The 15783-nt window shown below is 52.0% G+C and overlaps 8 protein-coding genes across 8 annotated transcripts; 5 read left to right on the top strand and 3 right to left on the bottom strand.

Moving 5' to 3' along the window:
* Positions 1 to 30: 30 nt before the first annotated feature.
* CC77DRAFT_955194 (fructosyl amino acid oxidase) lies at positions 31 to 1879 on the top strand. Its single transcript, XM_018535474.1, has 4 exons — positions 31 to 565; positions 623 to 1045; positions 1095 to 1510; positions 1568 to 1879. The coding sequence occupies exons 1-4, from the start codon at positions 284 to 286 to the stop codon at positions 1770 to 1772; spliced, it is 1326 nt and encodes a 441-aa protein (XP_018389783.1). The 5' UTR covers positions 31 to 283; the 3' UTR covers positions 1773 to 1879.
* Positions 1644 to 3569, bottom strand: CC77DRAFT_1016740 (hypothetical protein). The gene is made up of 3 exons (XM_018524269.1): positions 3235 to 3569; positions 2069 to 3185; positions 1644 to 2020 (listed from the first exon to the last, which is right to left on the bottom strand). Exons 1-3 carry the CDS (start codon positions 3297 to 3299, stop codon positions 1937 to 1939), a joined length of 1266 nt encoding a protein of 421 aa, XP_018389784.1. The 5' UTR covers positions 3300 to 3569; the 3' UTR covers positions 1644 to 1936.
* CC77DRAFT_1037792 (dienelactone hydrolase-like protein) lies at positions 3537 to 5619 on the top strand. The gene is made up of 3 exons (XM_018527088.1): positions 3537 to 4169; positions 4249 to 4710; positions 4763 to 5619. Exons 1-3 carry the CDS (start codon positions 3935 to 3937, stop codon positions 5296 to 5298), a joined length of 1233 nt encoding a protein of 410 aa, XP_018389785.1. The 5' UTR covers positions 3537 to 3934; the 3' UTR covers positions 5299 to 5619.
* Positions 5620 to 5931: 312 nt separating this feature from the next.
* Positions 5932 to 7458, bottom strand: CC77DRAFT_1005378 (hypothetical protein; the record flags this gene model as incomplete). The annotated part of the gene is made up of 1 exon (XM_018523342.1): positions 5932 to 7458. One exon carries the CDS (start codon positions 7456 to 7458, stop codon positions 5932 to 5934), a length of 1527 nt encoding a protein of 508 aa, XP_018389786.1.
* A 679-nt stretch (positions 7459 to 8137) lies between these two features.
* Positions 8138 to 9823, top strand: CC77DRAFT_515621 (40S ribosomal protein S18). The gene is made up of 4 exons (XM_018531994.1): positions 8138 to 8343; positions 8492 to 8516; positions 8846 to 9051; positions 9102 to 9823. The coding sequence occupies exons 1-4, from the start codon at positions 8340 to 8342 to the stop codon at positions 9332 to 9334; spliced, it is 468 nt and encodes a 155-aa protein (XP_018389787.1). The 5' UTR covers positions 8138 to 8339; the 3' UTR covers positions 9335 to 9823.
* CC77DRAFT_515622 (hypothetical protein) lies at positions 9824 to 11327 on the top strand. The gene has a single exon (XM_018531995.1). The coding sequence runs from the start codon at positions 10313 to 10315 to the stop codon at positions 10949 to 10951; it is 639 nt and encodes a 212-aa protein (XP_018389788.1). The 5' UTR covers positions 9824 to 10312; the 3' UTR covers positions 10952 to 11327.
* A 690-nt stretch (positions 11328 to 12017) lies between these two features.
* Positions 12018 to 12966, bottom strand: CC77DRAFT_955202 (Shwachman-Bodian-diamond syndrome protein; the record flags this gene model as incomplete). Its single annotated transcript, XM_018535475.1, has 2 exons — positions 12018 to 12841; positions 12894 to 12966. Coding segments are annotated over 2 exons (897 nt in total), but the record flags the coding sequence as incomplete, so codon positions are not given.
* A 307-nt stretch (positions 12967 to 13273) lies between these two features.
* On the top strand, positions 13274 to 15532 carry CC77DRAFT_1037795 (hypothetical protein). The gene is made up of 2 exons (XM_018527089.1): positions 13274 to 14050; positions 14102 to 15532. The coding sequence occupies exons 1-2, from the start codon at positions 13567 to 13569 to the stop codon at positions 15259 to 15261; spliced, it is 1644 nt and encodes a 547-aa protein (XP_018389790.1). The 5' UTR covers positions 13274 to 13566; the 3' UTR covers positions 15262 to 15532.
* Positions 15533 to 15783: the final 251 nt, after the last annotated feature.

The following is a 15783-nucleotide window of genomic DNA, read 5'->3' on the forward strand; positions in this document are numbered from 1 at the left end:
ACCCTGTTTGGACACTGTAACAGTCGGGATCGCCAAGCGAGGAGGGCCGGCGATACTTGGGACGGCAGGCCTCAATTACTTAATCGAAACTTCCTGAGTTCGCATCTGGCGCGTGCGAGATGGGTCGCCATCGTATCATTCTAACGGTGGCGTGTGCAGCCTTGATCGATACTTAACCGGCGGGATAACATCGTGGGTCGGTACTGATAACGACTTCCGGCATCGCTCTTTGACACTCCAGTACGCGAGAAGTCTCAAGCGTGATAGACATTGTTACTCCAACATGGCACCTACGAGGGCCAATACTTCCGTCATCGTAGTGGGTGGTGGCGGTACCATTGGGTCTTCAACAGCCCTTCATCTTGTACGCACAGGATACACACCATCGAATATCACAGTTCTGGACACTTACCCGATCCCATCATCCCAATCAGCTGGCAATGACTTGAACAAAATCATGGGCATCCGCTTGCGGAACAAGGTGGATTTGCAGCTGAGCTTAGAGGCAAGGCAGATGTGGACAGAAGACGATTTGTTTAAAGAGTACTTTCACAAGACCGGGCGGGTGAGTGACAACACGTAAAAAACGTATGAGCAGACTCAAGGCTAACGGATCTGATAGCTTGACTGCGCGCATGGCGAGAAAGGACTTGCGGATCTCAAACAAGCTTACCAGGCCCTGCTCGATGCGAACGCTGGTCTGGAGGCGACTACAGAATGGCTAGACTCGGAGGATAAGATCCTCGAGAAGATGCCGCTTCTCGATCGCGAACAGATCAAGGGATGGAAAGCCGTCTTTAGTCAAGACGGCGGATGGCTCGCAGCAGCAAAAGCCATCAACGCTATCGGTGGATTTCTGCGCGATAAAGGCGTCAAGTTTGGCTTTGGCGGAGCAGGCTCTTTCAAACAACCTCTTCTTGCCGAGGGCGTTTGTATCGGCGTTGAGACGGTCGACGGAACAAAATACTATGCTGACAAGGTGGTTTTGGCGGCTGGTGCATGGAGTCCTACATTGGTTGATCTTCAAGACCAATGTGTGTCGAAGGTATATTGCTGCAACTCAATCATTAAACACGCACATCTAACATGTAAAGGCCTGGGTATACGCTCACATTCAACTGTCTCCGAGTGAGGCCGCAGAATACAAGAACGTTCCCGTAGTCTACAATGGCGACGTGGGCTTCTTCTTCGAGCCCGATGAACACGGCGTCATCAAAGTCTGTGACGAGTTTCCAGGTTTTACGCGCTTCAAGCAGCATCAACCTTTTGGCACATCTTCTCCAAAACTTATTTCTGTACCTAGATCTGCCGCAAAACACCCTTCAGATACCTACCCGGACGCCTCGGAGGTCAGTATCCGCAAGGCTATCGCAACGTTTCTGCCCAAATTTACCGAGAAGGAACTGTTCAACAGGCATCTGTGTTGGTGTACCGATACAGCAGATGCAGCACTGTTGATGTGTGAACATCCTGAGTGGAAGAACTTTATTCTGGCCACGGGTGACAGTGGGTAAGTCTTGGTTCTGTTGTACTGAACGTTTCCACACGTTGCTAATACCATGTGTAGTCACACCTTCAAGCTTCTACCTAACATTGGTAAGCATGTGGTCGAGCTGCTAGAAGGTAAATTATCAGATGACCTAGCACATGCATGGAGATGGCGCCCAGGCACTGGCGACGCGCTGAAGTCACGAAGGGCGGCGCGTGCCAAGGATTTAGCGGATATGCCAGGATGGAACCATGATAGTGAAGCGCCCAGAGCGAAGCTGTAGTTTCAGCTCAGATGGTATTACCCTAGTGCTGTGGTGATTCATGATAATCCTACAATTGTCCTGGGCGTGCCAGTATCTTCGATTTGAGGAAATAAATAAGTGTTCGCTACCAGATCTAGACCCTGAGGTTTTCCATCTGCCACTGCGGTACCACTACCACATAATCACAAGCTCGCTGTAGCAGCCCCTGTGGCCTTGCGACTGTTCCGGGTGTAGAACTCAAGGTTCTTTCGCATGATCTTCAGTGTCTACACACATTCTTAGTTCACTCTCTATACAAGTTCTGAGCTTCTTACTCGTTTGCACCGCTGCCGAAGCAGTCCTCGTGGTACGCTTTTGACTTCTCTGGCTTTCATGTCGAGCCATTCTTCAGGTTTACCTGCTGTGAGATAGTGGTTGAGTTGTTCGGAAAAGATGTCAGTATCATCGTCTTCGGTGGTGCTGAAGAAGTCGTAACCCAGGACTTTGATGTCTATGTTGGCTTCGCGAAGTGTCATGAACACTGGCTTGATGACTTCGAGAGCCTGGTAGAACGCAAGGCTCCATTGCATGCCCGCTTCCAAATAAATCTCGATGCTGATGTTTTGATGATCTTTGAACACGAGCAGGCTGTTCATGCTGTCGTTGAGAGCTTCACAAGCTATCCTTGTACCTTGGCAGATAGTCCCAGCGCTCTCATCAATCGTCATCACAAGGCGCCGAATTTCGTTCTTGACCACGAATGTCATGGGACCAAAGCGGTTGCGTTCAAGATTGGCACGTACGTAACGGTAGTCAAGTTCCGCACTTGACAAGACTCTGAAGTACCGAGTCGCAGCTTCAGATGCGAATTCTAGGCCAACGAATGTGACGTTCGCGAAACGCGGCACAGGCAGCTCTGGTGCGTTGATGACAGCTTCATCTGAGAAATAGTGCCGAGGAACAAACGAGATAGCCTTATCCATGCTCTCGACGTGCTCTCCTGCCCAGAGATAATCGTAGACATGGTCTCGAAGCTCGCGAGGAAGCTTGGCGAGAATGATTGCTGTAAGCGATGAACATAGCTGCAGATCGGCGCAAGCCGTCGCGATACGATCAACCGAATAGCTGGCGGCTTCTAGATCTCTTACGAGATTACAGAGCTCGGTATCTTTGTCCATAATATATTTGAGTTTAGCGTGTCTGAGCTGTTCCTCTTCGTCTGCAGTGTCATCGAACTCGTATTCGAAATCGAAGTCCCAGCGAGACATAAAGTCCCATTCACCAGGCCCTCTCGCAGATTCCTCGAGCAGATTCCGCCTAGCCTCGACTTCTTGTTGAGCTTTGTTGTAGTCCGCTATGAGCAGCCTCCCTTCGTCGTAGAGATCAACGACCCGAGCGCTATCCTCGCAGCTCAGGCCCCAGAACCGACGGTCTGTAGCTGGATTTGGCACGCTACAAAGTTTTAGTAAGATGTCGTATATCAAGCGGGATGTAATCATACGTGCGCCGTCGTTTCGCTGCTGTGAGGTCGGAGCGATTCGGATCTGACCTAGCCGTACGCTTCATCTTGTAGCACAACATATGACAATGATAAAAGACAAAGTGAGAGAAGAAGAAACTGGAGGGCGTGATGGTATCTGTTGACTGTCGTCCATCCTAGTTACGAATCAGGCACCAGGGCGATGTGATTGGCTCGGGAGCTGCTACAGCCTGCCACAACTGCGATTCACATTGTGTACAGCCAATGGGTTGTCGAGGGCATGTTGATAAAATCTAAAAATCTCGTGACCATCTGCAGTGTTTACCTAGGCCAACTTTCCAGGACGATGAACGAGATCAGGTGCGACGCAGACGGCAACGCCTCTTTCGGTTTAGCTGGGAGAGGCTTATAGGCCCTACGTCATGCACGATATGGAGGACTCCGGCGCGACTCCACTGGAGCCACTCAAATAACCAGCTTTCAACAATACTCATGTGAGCCCACACCGACAATGCGCCGCTACATGCATGATCATTTTGCCATTGCCAGTCTGCGAGGACCCGACCTGACATCGTGCATCGCGAAACGCCGTCGATAACATCTCATCCATCGTCGGACGGATCCAACACGAAACCGGGATAGCTACGCTTGCCAATAGTGGAGCTACCACAGCCATCGCGTGAGCGCGCATACCATTGCGACCACGACTCTGAACCACGATATGGCGCAACAATTTCTTGCCGACCGCAATGGCTGGCTGTCGTTTAGGAGCAGCACGCCTGTGCTGTACATCACCGCCGAAGACACCGAGTTCGACATCGAGACGATGAAGGCATGGCGCGACGAAGGCTTCATTGTGGAATACATACCCTTCGGAAAAGGCGGGAAGCAATATGTGCAAACGCTTCATAAACTAGGCGACAAGATGGGCATTGGGGAACGGTACGCCATCGTAGGTATACAAGCCCCTCACAGCCTGGCGCATGTCATGCGCCTAATCACCGGCCGAAACACGTACTGACTGTATCTGTCCAGCCTTCGGTGACGCTGCAGCCGTGTGTCTAGACGTTTTCTCGGAACCCAAAACAGCCACCTCGAAACTCTGCTCCCTCATCGCTTACTACCCAACATCCATCCCCGATACGCGACATCGCTTTACATCCTCTTTTCGCGTGCTCGTGCATCTTGCTGAGGGAACATCCGGCAACGACAATACCGTAGGCGTTACGCGTCGCCCAGAAGTCCTGGGTATACAGGGCAAGCGGAAAACGGTACAGAAGCGTGTTACACCTGGCATAGGCGCAGGAGGCTTACAGGACAAAATCTTGTATCCTTGCTTTACATACGAAGGTGTGGATGCAGGGTTTGCAGAGCATGACCTGGATGAGTACGATGCCGTCGCTGATGCGCTCGCCTGGAGTAGAAGTTTGAGTACAGTTCGTCGGGGTTTCAGTGCCGAAGTGGATTTGGAGCGGGTACTGGAGGAGAACGAAGAACGTGCGTATAGTCACCCCTTGCCTTCATTCGTATGAAAGTTGACACCAAGCAGAAAAGTACCGTCCCAAATCCCTCGATAAACTCCTAGAAACCTACACTAAAAAGCCTACGCCTTACATAAACTTCACACCAACCATGACTGGTGGAAGCGGACTTCCGGACTTGAAGCGCTTTTACCGTGACTACTTCCTCAAAACCTCTCCACCATCGATGCACATGCGGCTCATCTCGCGCACAGTCGGCGTCGACCAAATCGTAGACGAACTCTACATACAATTCAAGCATACCTGCCAAATGCCGTGGATCCTTCCTGGCGTTGAGCCCACGAACCAGAAAGTTGAGATAGTGGTGGTGAGCATTGTAGGCTTCAGAGCGGGCAAGATATGGTCCGAGAGGGTGTACTGGGACCAAGCTTCTGTACTGTTCCAGGTCGGTCTTCTTGACCCCGAAGAGGTGCCAAAAGATTTCAAGAAGACAGATGACGAAGATGGTGGACTGGAGATGCTACCTGTTAGTGGAAGTGAGGCTGCCAGGAAAGTCATGGATGTGGAGAGTGAAGAGTTTAATGATATGATTGACGATTGGTAGGAAGCAATGACGGATAGTTTAGGCTTTTTTTTTGAGAGTTTGCGTAGAGGTATCGAAGCGATGGTGTTAATTACGCTGTACACAGTGAATACAGGCTTTTAGGGAACATACTGTCACCACGATATGATACAGCGTTACTCAACTGCGTCATACCCGCGTTTTGGTACCAGCATGTCGATTAGACCAATGGCGTTGAGGTATTGTGACAGCGGACAGGATTTAGAAGAAAATGTTCTCTCGAAAAAAAGAAACGCTTCATTTATAAGTCTCTAGAACGCTAATATCCGATTGTACTTAAGGAAACTCTGGGCGAACGAACACATGGCGAACTATGTTCGTAGTTGAAAGATTCCGTCCTAGCCCATTTGACTCGTAACACTAGAGAGCGAAAATTCGGAAACTCGTGATGTAGCGACGCAACTGCCGAAGAGAACGTGTTGGAATAAGACGAACGATGTCGTATATGAAAACGAATCCGACTTGGGAAGCAACACCACGAAACAGATGCTTGGAGCCCATCCAGCCCCGTGACACCGTAGGAATCCTATGGACTCACATCGACTTCGGACATCAGTGATGGAATAGAAGGCGGGTCTACACGTCCAGGTACCTCCGTATATCCAGTCTCTTTGTTCAGTGGAATTGGGCGCGCGGAGTTTGCGGTTCTGTACCGTAGACCGAGGATGTTCTGTTCATCGAACTGCGGGAGAGACGATTACTTGCACGCCCTCGCGTGGTAGTAATGTTTCTGACAGCATTCCCAGTCGCAGCCGAATCAATGGATAAGCGAGCCTCCCCTCGGTTTCGACGTGTTTGCTGCCAGTCGTTCATGATACTATGCATCGAGAGAGGACGAGAAGATCCTGAGCCACGACGATCTCTTTGCAAGCTCTCGATGAACAGTTGATGTGGTGTAGGAGCCATAGTCATTCGTTCAACAGCGGTATCAGCGTCCGAAAGATTCGTTTCGCTCATGCTGAATGGCCGACTATCTAGAGTATGGGTACTTCCCCGGAAGGTATCCCAGTATTCATTAGTTCCGAAGATGTTTCCAACATAGGCCAAGGCAGAGTGACGTCTAACAAGTGGTCGAAGCAAGAGCAAGTCCTCAGAAGCGTTAGCTTGAGTTCCGACATCACTCATCACAGGAAGACTGGCCAAGGTGGTAGATCCCGTGTATCGAGCTTTAAATTCTGTCAATTGCCTGCGGCCCCAATCGAAGCGCTCGCATGGAGGTAGAGCCTGGATGGCCTGGCGGTCGACCGCTTTGAGCGCAGCTAGCGCACCCGCAGCGGTAGTTGACGAAGTGCAGACATCAGGGTAACCTTCGCTGAATTCGGCATCATGATCTAAGTGAGCGTCCGTTAGATCTGCCTGAGCTGGCGAAAGTGCTATGGTAGGCGCCTGAACCTGGCTATGGTCGCCTCGAGTGGGATGATCCTCGCTTGGGAGCAATGGCTTGTCGGTACTGACTTGTGACGTGCGGAAATTTGCTGCAACCTTCCTTTTGAGACGAAGAAAGCTCTTCCGGCCCTTGGATACCACAAGTTTGCCAATGTTCGTATACTTCTTGCTGAGGCTTTGTGCTCGGACCGCACCACTAAATCCGGAAGAGTCTGGCTTGGATTCGCTGCCCACAGCTGCTGAGTGCCGTTGGATATGACTACGGGCAGTCGAGCGCACGGATGTCTCCCGTGATGGACTGACTGATGCGACTTCTGGGATGGCCGTAAGAGTGGGATGCAATGCGGCAATAGGGTTGGTGGCCTTGATGATATTGACTAGGGTGCTGTGGAATTCGGTCTCAGCTTCGAGCGACTCCCGATCTAGGCTCTTCGTAGAAAGAAGAGATAATCGCCTGCTATTGCCTTTCCCGAAGGCTAACCACAACTTCTTACACTTATCGCAGCGGACGTCACCGACCTCAGTAGAGTCGCCTGATACACGAACACGCACCTGCACAGAATTGTGGTGGTGGTGACAGCTCGAACAATTGCCGCTGAGGTTCAGTGCCCAATAGCCTTCAGACAATCGATTTGCACTTCCGGTAGACGATGCAGTGTCATGTCTGGCGAGCTCGTCCGTGTGAAGGGGAGCCGCTGTAAATCCAAGGCTGTTGGAAGATCCACCTGGGATGACTGAGGGAGCCTGAGAGTCCATCTCTAACGAACGTTTCCCGGTTGTCGGCCGTTGCTAAGCAATGAATCGAGTTCCGCGACTGTATTGCCCCAGACAATGCTTCGCTTGATGCATGAGATGGTCCGGTCAGAGAAAAGAGTAAATAAACGGCAGACAGAAAGATTCTTTTAGGAACGGGTATGTCCTCAGGCTGTGTGGAGGAAGAGTGATTGGTAGGGATAGGTTGTGGCGGCGCTATCAAGTACTCGTTCTGTCCACGGGTGATAAGAACCTTTAACAACCAGGCCTATATGTGGATATAAGGCAGCTACACCGACTGATAGTTTGCGCCTGATTTTAGGCATCATGAATTCTAGCAAATGACTTGGACGTGAGGAGAACTGTTGAGGCCAAAATTGTGGCGCAGCTGTCCTAGAGAAGTTTCGCGCCCTCACGAACCTGTGGAGGCTGACAGAGATGTGGCTGGAATCATGGCATCGTGACAACAAGGACTGCATAAGATGAACTGGGAAAGAACAAATGACGTACCGGTTGAATCACAGGCAACAACTTGGGGTCGAGCGGGTGAAGAGATGCATCGCTAGACACCCTGTGATACTAGTGCACAGCCACAGGCTCATAGCCACAGCATCCTGTCTGCAGAGCTATGGCGACATGAGCGGTGAAGCAGGACGTCATGTGCAAGGAGTTTAACTGCGAGTCGAAACGATTGCGCAGAGTCGCAGAGACTGGGTGAATACAAAGAGGGGAGTTGCGACGGGTGGAGCGACGGATATGGTTAGCGTCAGCACTAGTGCCGCTCCCACCACTTGCTTAAGCGAATTTCAGCATTTCAGATCCCGCCGTTTTGACTTCCAGAGCATCGACAACACCACATCGACGACGTACGACAAGCCGCCATCATGTGTGAGTATACCCGGATACTGTCGACTTGCATCACTTGTTGCGACCCTGGCATTATTCGCGCCGAGTGCGCCTCCCCCAGCGCGCGGAGTGGGGTCGCAATGATCGATGTCGAGACACTCCAAGTAGAGACATGCTGACAATGTTACAGCGCTCGTCTCCGGAGAGAAGTCCAAGTACGTACAGACTACAGCCTGAAGATTCCTGTCCGGTCCACTGCCTTCGCTTCGATACGCCTGGTCCGATTCAAGCCGCACAACATCGCGATTCGCCATTCCAGTCCAGCAGCAATCCGAGGATAGAGAGGATAGAACGATGAATGGATGCAACAAGTGTTGTAAGAAGATTATGGGAACCAAACACGAAGAGAGGATTTCGACATGCTGTTCGGACTGAAGTGGCCAATCGAGGTAGCGGATGGCTTTCGACTGCGGAGATCTACGCACAGGGGCGATACAGAATCGGAGGCACAATTGTATGACCAGAGCAGTGCTGACTTTACCAGCTTCCAATACATCATCCGTTTGTTGAACACAAACGTCGATGGAAAGCAGAAGGTCATGTACGCCTTGACCAAGATCACTGGTGTCGGTCGCCGATACTCCAACTTGGTCTGCAAGAAGGCCGATGTCGATCTGACCAAGCGCGCTGGTGACCTCACCTCCGAAGAGCTTGAGCGTATCGTTACCATCATCCAGAACCCTCTCCAGTGTACGCAATGGCAGTTTCCGTAGCAAAGGTCCCACACTGACACCCCACAGACAAGATTCCTTCCTGGTTCCTCAACAGGCAGCGTGATATCGTCGATGGCAAGAACAGCCAGGTCCTCGCCAACGGTGTCGCCTCCAAGCTCCGTGACGATCTCGAGCGCTTGAAGAAGATCCGCGCTCACCGTGGTCTCCGTCACTACTGGGGCCTCCGTGTCCGCGGTCAGCACTCAAAGACCACCGGTCGCCGCGGTCGAACCGTCGGTGTCTCCAAGAAGAAGGGTTAAAGGTTTTCGCTTGCGCTGGGCAGCTGGGGCTGGAACATGCCTTTACGAAATGGGTGGTGCACTTACGGTGTTTATCAAACGGCTTTCATTGGCTTTCACGCTTACACTTCATGCGGCAATGCACGATATGGAGTGAGGTGGTGCGGCACGGTTAGGGTTGGCCGAATACAGCCTGTACCAAAATCACACATTCAAATTTCGACTTGTTCCAACATGACGTGTGCTCGCTTTCGACAGTCGATGGGCCGTGTTGGCCATCTCGGGGGAATGGCTGTATGGTGCCTAGATAGGCCTAGTAATTGGTGATGAAGGACTAACGTCGCATATGCGGCCATACTTCGCCCACCACGTCACACCACCACCACGCTTGTTAGTACCTCGGTGCGCACTATGTTTCCTGACTACCGCTTCTTGATTTTGGTAAGCAGAGCTATCGGCTCGGTCCGCTAAAGGTGTCTAGGTTGGTTCCGTTTGATCCCACAAGCATGCACAACAACAACGAACGTGGATCGAAGCTGCGATCGGTGGCGGCTGTCGCGCGCAAAATGTTCTCCTGAGGTTCACACATATTTAACTAATTATGTCGGTCCTTTGTGACCTATCTGGTTGATAGATCAAGCGCCAAGTGTGGAGTGCGCTGTCCCACGCATCCTGCAACAAATCGACCTCTCCCGATCATCGGCATCTGCAGTATCATTGTCTCCTGTTCGTCGGAGCTCCCGTATTCCCCGCAGTTTACGCCTTTCTCAAAGGAGGGAACTCGGAAGGCATGTGACTTCCTTGTATGGTGCCGAATTCGTGGCATGGTTGCATATTCGATATGCAGGGCTAGCGAAACGGCCGCATGTCTGAGGTGACTACTGTGGATATAACCCTTACTGATGGTACCGACACTCGTTAGGCCGGTGGAAGGCCTCTTCGTTGCGTTTTCTCCTTTCGTCTGGATTTTTTTCATCCGGCCGCAGTCACTGCCCCGTCATGGCACCACTCATAGCACTACCACGTACTCCTTCGCCAAGAGTGCGCATACGATCACAATCATTCGACTCACCATCATTGCGTATCAGTAGTTCTCCTACGGAGGAATCGCCGCTGTCAAAGTCCACTGGCTCGCTCATCACACTTTCAAGCTACGATGCCATTAAAGCTGCGGCACAGGGAGCAATGCGCTCCATTCAAATGCTACTCCCCCTGAACACCAAGATGAGCGATGAATCCATTCTCTCCGATGCATCTAGTGCCGCTTCTTCAGCGACAAGTTCTCCAAGCTCGGCTGGGAGCGAGACAGAATTTTTCTCAAACCCACCACCACCATCGCACTCGTCGCGACGTCGTCGTCCACGTCCTCACCCCCTATCGTTCGCACAGCAGACCAGTCGTGAGGATGATGTTGTCGCTGAACCAACTTCCCCGTTTCTCTACCAAGACACCAGTTGTCCGATGTACTCGCCGTGGCTAGTTCGCGTAGTACTGGATATGTACGATGTCAGAGGTCTAGATTGGATGGCGATTGCGGATCCGATTGAGCGGGTGTGGGGAGTGCAGACGAGTAGTGCTGACGTGCTTGGGATATTGAGCGACAATGGGCGTGTGCCTAATCGTCGGTGGTGGGATTGAGGTAGTGACTGAGAATGTCGCTATAAGGATGCGTCCGGCGAGCTGAATGTGTGTCTGAGATGGGCCGGCACGGCTTCGACGACAATCTGGTGTTACAAGCTTTTCTTTTTGCTCTCTGTCTTTTGGATGTTTGTTCTGTGGACATTCCTTTTTGGCGACTTTCTTGTTTCACAGCATGGGTTAGATACGGCATTCACACGGTAACGATAATGACTCAGGACTCATGATCACGAAGCATACGACGAAAACAGACGCAAGCAACGAGAAAGCACGACTCAACGACCCTTTTCACAACTTTCGATCAGCATACATGTGTATACTACTGCCATGAAATGAAACTCTTTTGCGCGTTCACGAAGCAATCCTGTCTGATCATTACAAATACCGATCCGTGACTACTATCGCTCCCCACTGCTACACAAAATCTCCCAACCCCTCAGCCCCGAAGCTTTGTTGCCCAAATCTCAATCTTGACTACCCCACGTTACTTACATGCACGAATATGCGAGGCTATGCAGGTCGGAAACAGCTGTCCCGCAACGAGTGGCTCTGTGCTGATGCATCGGAACCGTTGCAGGTAGCACTGCATTGGTGGAGGATTTAAAGTGGTAATACGCCAGAACGAATAAAGGGAGAAGTCGTGGTGCTTCATGTGAGGCTGACGGTTATGCATAGAGTTGTGAACTGGGCCGGATTGTTGTGCATGGACATATAGGCAGCTGATTATGCGCTCGCTTCACTGTATACGTATAGCAGAATACGTTCTAGAGTAACGTCTAGCTATGAATCCGCATTTCTCCATGGCACCGACGCTATGGCAGGGGGCAGTATAAAGCTCCGCCAGGGCAAGCATGGTGGAACTGGTCCAGAAGCGGTCTTTTGTGGGGTTGAGGACATGTTCGCAAAGACCATGCTCATCTTGTTCCTTGCCGTTCATGAATGCAAGTGCTTCATCCTCAAGAGACACAGGGATTTGTCCTGCGAAAGGTAGCTTCCGTCCTAATGCTGCCGCACGCGAGGGCGAGTGTCCTGCGCGATGCGTGCTTGTAAGACGTGTCACCACTCAGTCGTCGGCACCGACAGCCATCTCGAGAACTTCGACATTGCCTCTTCCCTTTGTCTGGCCCTCGATGAGCTCGTTTAATCCCTTGAAGGCTCCAGGCTCGACGAGACCGACTGCCTCCCATTCAGCGCCTATTGTCTCTTGGCTCTCAATGTTCTCCATGAATCCCAGTATCGCATCCTTGACAGTGCCGGTAGTTCCCTTCTCCTCGGTGCCTGCTTGCGCCTTGGGGGCGGTCTTTATGGCTTGCTTCAGAACGGATGTCGGACAGGTAACGCGCAACTTCATCTGCATACGGGCGACGGGTATCGGCTGGTGGGCTATAAGGGCCTTCATAGCGAACAGTGCCTGCGACTTGGCCGACTTGTTTGTGACGATGCCGGACCACTTGGGCAGTTCTTTCGCTTTGCCCTTGTCCTCACCGTCCTCCTTGTTCTCACTCTTGTCCCCTTGTTGCGTCGCCGCTGCCGAGCTTAATTGGTCCAGAGCCTTCTCGATCATGCCCGTGGTATAGACACGCTTTGTTTTAGGATCCACAAGTTTCCCCGCCACGATATCGATGACCTCATTCTTGGTTCTCTCCAACTCAGCGTTGCGCTCCTTCTCGCCTACTTGCAGCTCGCCATGGTCCAGTATGTCGGTGATGATATCTTCAAGTGATTTCTTCGGGAAGGCCTTTTCGAGATCGGCTTTTGGTGCGACTTGGCCCTTTGATACGTTGAGGAAGACGTTCTCGATTTGCAGCACGTTGGACAGATCCTTCTCAATCTTGTTGCGCCACTCGAGGACTTTGTTCTTGTAGCATGCGATTTCGAAGCGCTTCTTGCCTGTGGGATGTTAGTTTGCGCAGGACATGAGGTTCTGGCGAGGTTTGCGCACCCTTCTTCATGCGCACCAGCGAAACATTGGTGAGCTTGATCTGGTTGGACGGCTGGTTGATTCCTACAGGCATCTTGAGTGATTACGGGTGTTGGTATGGGTATAATCGTAGTTGAACTGTAGATGTTGGGCGCAAGTAATAAAAGTTGCACGACATTTTGGTGGGGTCTGCGCGATGACATGCCTAGGTGCAGTCACTATGGGTGAAAGGCGCTAGCCCGGATTTGGACCATGCAGGTCCAGCTCTAGCTTCCCGAGGTGCGCAGACAGCTCGGCAGCAGGAACTCGCCACGGCTTCCGTGTCCAGACGGCGGGAATGAAGCTGCAAGCGTCATGATGTCTATGATAGCTGTCCACGGCCGGCGCGTGTCCTGCCACATGCGCCGATCACCGCTATCGTGAAACGCTAAGCCCATGTGATGCTGGAGCTCGGACGGGCCAGCCACTCTGATAAGCTGTTGGGATGCGTCATGCTCCGTTGCCTGGACAAGCCGCGCCTCCTCCACAAGAGCTACCCATAGCTCGACTTAACTAGACCCATCCCATCCCTCCTTCTCCATCCATCCCTCCTCTTGCCCATCCATCACCGCGTGCTTCTTCATTCATTTGTAGAGGTGCTCATCTTGTCTTCACTCATCTACCGCTATAGCTCCGGAAGCTTAGCACCGCCATCATGAAGGTCGCCGCATCGGCGCTGCTCGTTGGAGCCGCATCCGCCGCTGTTGCGCCTCAGCAGCAGCAGATCCTCAAGTTCCCTGACTCCTTCAGCGAGCTCAAGGAGTCGACGTCGTCATGGAGCAAGCCGCTCCAAAACCTCGAGGAGAGCCTCAAGTCGCTCACTGGCGAGGCTCGCGCCGTCTGGGACGAGGTCGCCATGATGTTCCCCGAGAGCTTTGAGAAGGCTGCTTTCTTCTCCCAGCCCAAGCCTCACACGCGCAAGCAGGACAGCGAATGGGACCACATCATCAAGGGCGCCGACATCCAGAGCGTCTGGGTCGAGAACGAGAAGGGCGAGAAGCAGCGCGAGATTGACGGCCAGCTCGAGCAGTACAGCTTGAGGGCCAAGAAGGTCGACCCCAGCGTGCTCGGGGTCGACAAGGTCAAGCAGTACTCTGGTTACCTCGACGACGACGAGGAGGACAAGCACCTCTTCTACTGTGAGTACCCGCATGGCCATCATACACACCCCTGTATCTAACACTTCGCAGGGTTCTTCGAGTCGCGAAATGACCCCAAGAACGACCCCGTTGTGCTCTGGCTCAATGGCGGACCCGGCTGCTCTTCGCTGACCGGCCTGTTCATGGAGCTCGGCCCGGCTTCCATCACAAAGGACCAGAAGGTCAAGCACAACCCCTACTCTTGGAATGCCAATGCTTCCGTCATCTTCCTCGACCAGCCCGTCAACGTCGGATACTCATACTCGAGCGGCTCTGTTAGCAACACTGTCGCTGCTGGCAAGGACATCTACGCCCTGCTTACCCTCTTCTTCAAGCAGTTCCCTGAGTACTCTCATCAGAGCTTCCACATCTCCGGAGAGTCATACGCCGGACATTACATCCCCGTCTTTGCCTCTGAGATTCTGTCCCACAAGAACCGCAACATCAACCTCCAGTCCGTCCTCATCGGTAACGGTCTGACAGATGGCCTTACTCAGTACGAGTACTACCGTCCCATGGCCTGCGGTGAGGGTGGCTGGCCCGCTGTTCTTGATGAGTCTCAGTGTCAGTCTATGGACAACGCCTACCCACGTTGCGCCAGCCTCATCGAGAACTGCTACAACTCCGAGTCTGTCTGGTCTTGCGTGCCTGCATCCATCTACTGCAACAACGCTATGATCGGTCCTTACCAACGCACTGGCCAGAACGTCTACGATGTTCGCAAGCCTTGTGGCAGCAACTCTCTCTGCTACGATGAGCTTGACTGGATACAGGGCTACCTTAACAAGAAGGAGGTCATGAAGGCCGTCGGCGCTGAAGTCTCCAACTACGAGTCTTGCAACTTCGACATCAACCGTAACTTCCTTCTCCAGGGTGACTGGATGAAGCCTTTCCACCGCGTCGTTCCCGGTATCCTTGAGAAGATCCCCGTCCTGATCTACGCTGGTGATGCCGACTACATCTGCAACTGGCTCGGCAACAAGGCCTGGACTGAGGCGCTTGAGTGGCCTGGTGCTAAGGACTACAAGAAGGCTCAGATGGAGGACTTCAAGATCGACGGTGACGGCAAGACTGTTGGTCAGGTCAAGTCCAGCGGTAACTTCACCTTCATGAGGCTTCATGCTGGTGGCCACATGGTCCCCTACGACCAGCCCGAGGCTTCGCTCGAGATGCTCAACAGGTGGTTGTCTGGTGACTTCTGGCAGTCGTAGAGGCTTTCTTTGCAGATTTTATAGGTTGAAATTGTCATTGAGGCATGTTATTATGCAGTGATTGGAACAGTTTCCGCTCGTTGCTTGCATCATACGGACTTTGTTGGCTTTTATATCGAATAGCAATCAACACAAAGAACAATTTTCCGTTCCCGTGATAACATCGTTTATGTGGCTTGTTGTCAAGTTCGTAACCCCTGATGACGAGCATATTCAATCGTTCTGTTGAATGAATGCTGTCAATGCCACAGTGCTCATTCAGAACTCTCTCAATGCGTACCAAGATACCAAGTCGTCATTCGTGCCTAGGTATCCGGAGTTAATGATGCATAGATACCTAATGACGCCCTTGGGCTGGGCAGGTATGTAACATCGGGTTTGCTCCACATTTCACCCAGTCTCATACTGAAGACTAACTGCGGATGTATGTGCCTGTGCCACAAATTATGATGAGTGTTGATAGCCAGATTTCGATCGTCTGCCTAGCAAATTATTATGGACGTACTAAATGCGTTGTAGAAA

This window comes from Alternaria alternata, assembly GCF_001642055.1.
Source record: "Alternaria alternata strain SRC1lrK2f unplaced genomic scaffold CC77scaffold_3, whole genome shotgun sequence".
NCBI lineage: Eukaryota > Fungi > Ascomycota > Dothideomycetes > Pleosporales > Pleosporaceae > Alternaria > Alternaria alternata.

What these genes read in the sequence shown, in the direction of transcription:
- CC77DRAFT_515622 (XM_018531995.1), top strand. Translation starts at nt 10,313, where the DNA reads ATGGCACCACTCATAGCACTACCACGTACTCCTTCGCCAAGAGTGCGC.
- CC77DRAFT_1016740 (XM_018524269.1), bottom strand. Translation starts at nt 3,299, where the DNA reads ATGAAGCGTACGGCTAGGTCAGATCCGAATCGCTCCGACCTCACAGCA. An exon ending in GCAGCGAAACGACGGCGCAC is followed by an intron (nt 3,186 to 3,234) that starts GTATGATTACAT and finishes AAAACTTTGTAG; the next exon opens with CGTGCCAAATCCAGCTACAG. An exon ending in TTCGGCAGCGGTGCAAACGA is followed by an intron (nt 2,021 to 2,068) that starts GTAAGAAGCTCA and finishes GAATGTGTGTAG; the next exon opens with ACACTGAAGATCATGCGAAA.
- CC77DRAFT_955194 (XM_018535474.1), top strand. Translation starts at nt 284, where the DNA reads ATGGCACCTACGAGGGCCAATACTTCCGTCATCGTAGTGGGTGGTGGC. An exon ending in AAGACCAATGTGTGTCGAAG is followed by an intron (nt 1,046 to 1,094) that starts GTATATTGCTGC and finishes TAACATGTAAAG; the next exon opens with GCCTGGGTATACGCTCACAT. An exon ending in CTGGCCACGGGTGACAGTGG is followed by an intron (nt 1,511 to 1,567) that starts GTAAGTCTTGGT and finishes TACCATGTGTAG; the next exon opens with TCACACCTTCAAGCTTCTAC.
- CC77DRAFT_515621 (XM_018531994.1), top strand. An exon ending in GTCTCCGGAGAGAAGTCCAA is followed by an intron (nt 8,517 to 8,845) that starts GTACGTACAGAC and finishes TGACTTTACCAG; the next exon opens with CTTCCAATACATCATCCGTT. An exon ending in CATCCAGAACCCTCTCCAGT is followed by an intron (nt 9,052 to 9,101) that starts GTACGCAATGGC and finishes GACACCCCACAG; the next exon opens with ACAAGATTCCTTCCTGGTTC.
- CC77DRAFT_1037795 (XM_018527089.1), top strand. Translation starts at nt 13,567, where the DNA reads ATGAAGGTCGCCGCATCGGCGCTGCTCGTTGGAGCCGCATCCGCCGCT. An exon ending in GGACAAGCACCTCTTCTACT is followed by an intron (nt 14,051 to 14,101) that starts GTGAGTACCCGC and finishes AACACTTCGCAG; the next exon opens with GGTTCTTCGAGTCGCGAAAT.
- CC77DRAFT_1037792 (XM_018527088.1), top strand. Translation starts at nt 3,935, where the DNA reads ATGGCGCAACAATTTCTTGCCGACCGCAATGGCTGGCTGTCGTTTAGG. An exon ending in GGAACGGTACGCCATCGTAG is followed by an intron (nt 4,170 to 4,248) that starts GTATACAAGCCC and finishes GTATCTGTCCAG; the next exon opens with CCTTCGGTGACGCTGCAGCC. An exon ending in ACTGGAGGAGAACGAAGAAC is followed by an intron (nt 4,711 to 4,762) that starts GTGCGTATAGTC and finishes GACACCAAGCAG; the next exon opens with AAAAGTACCGTCCCAAATCC.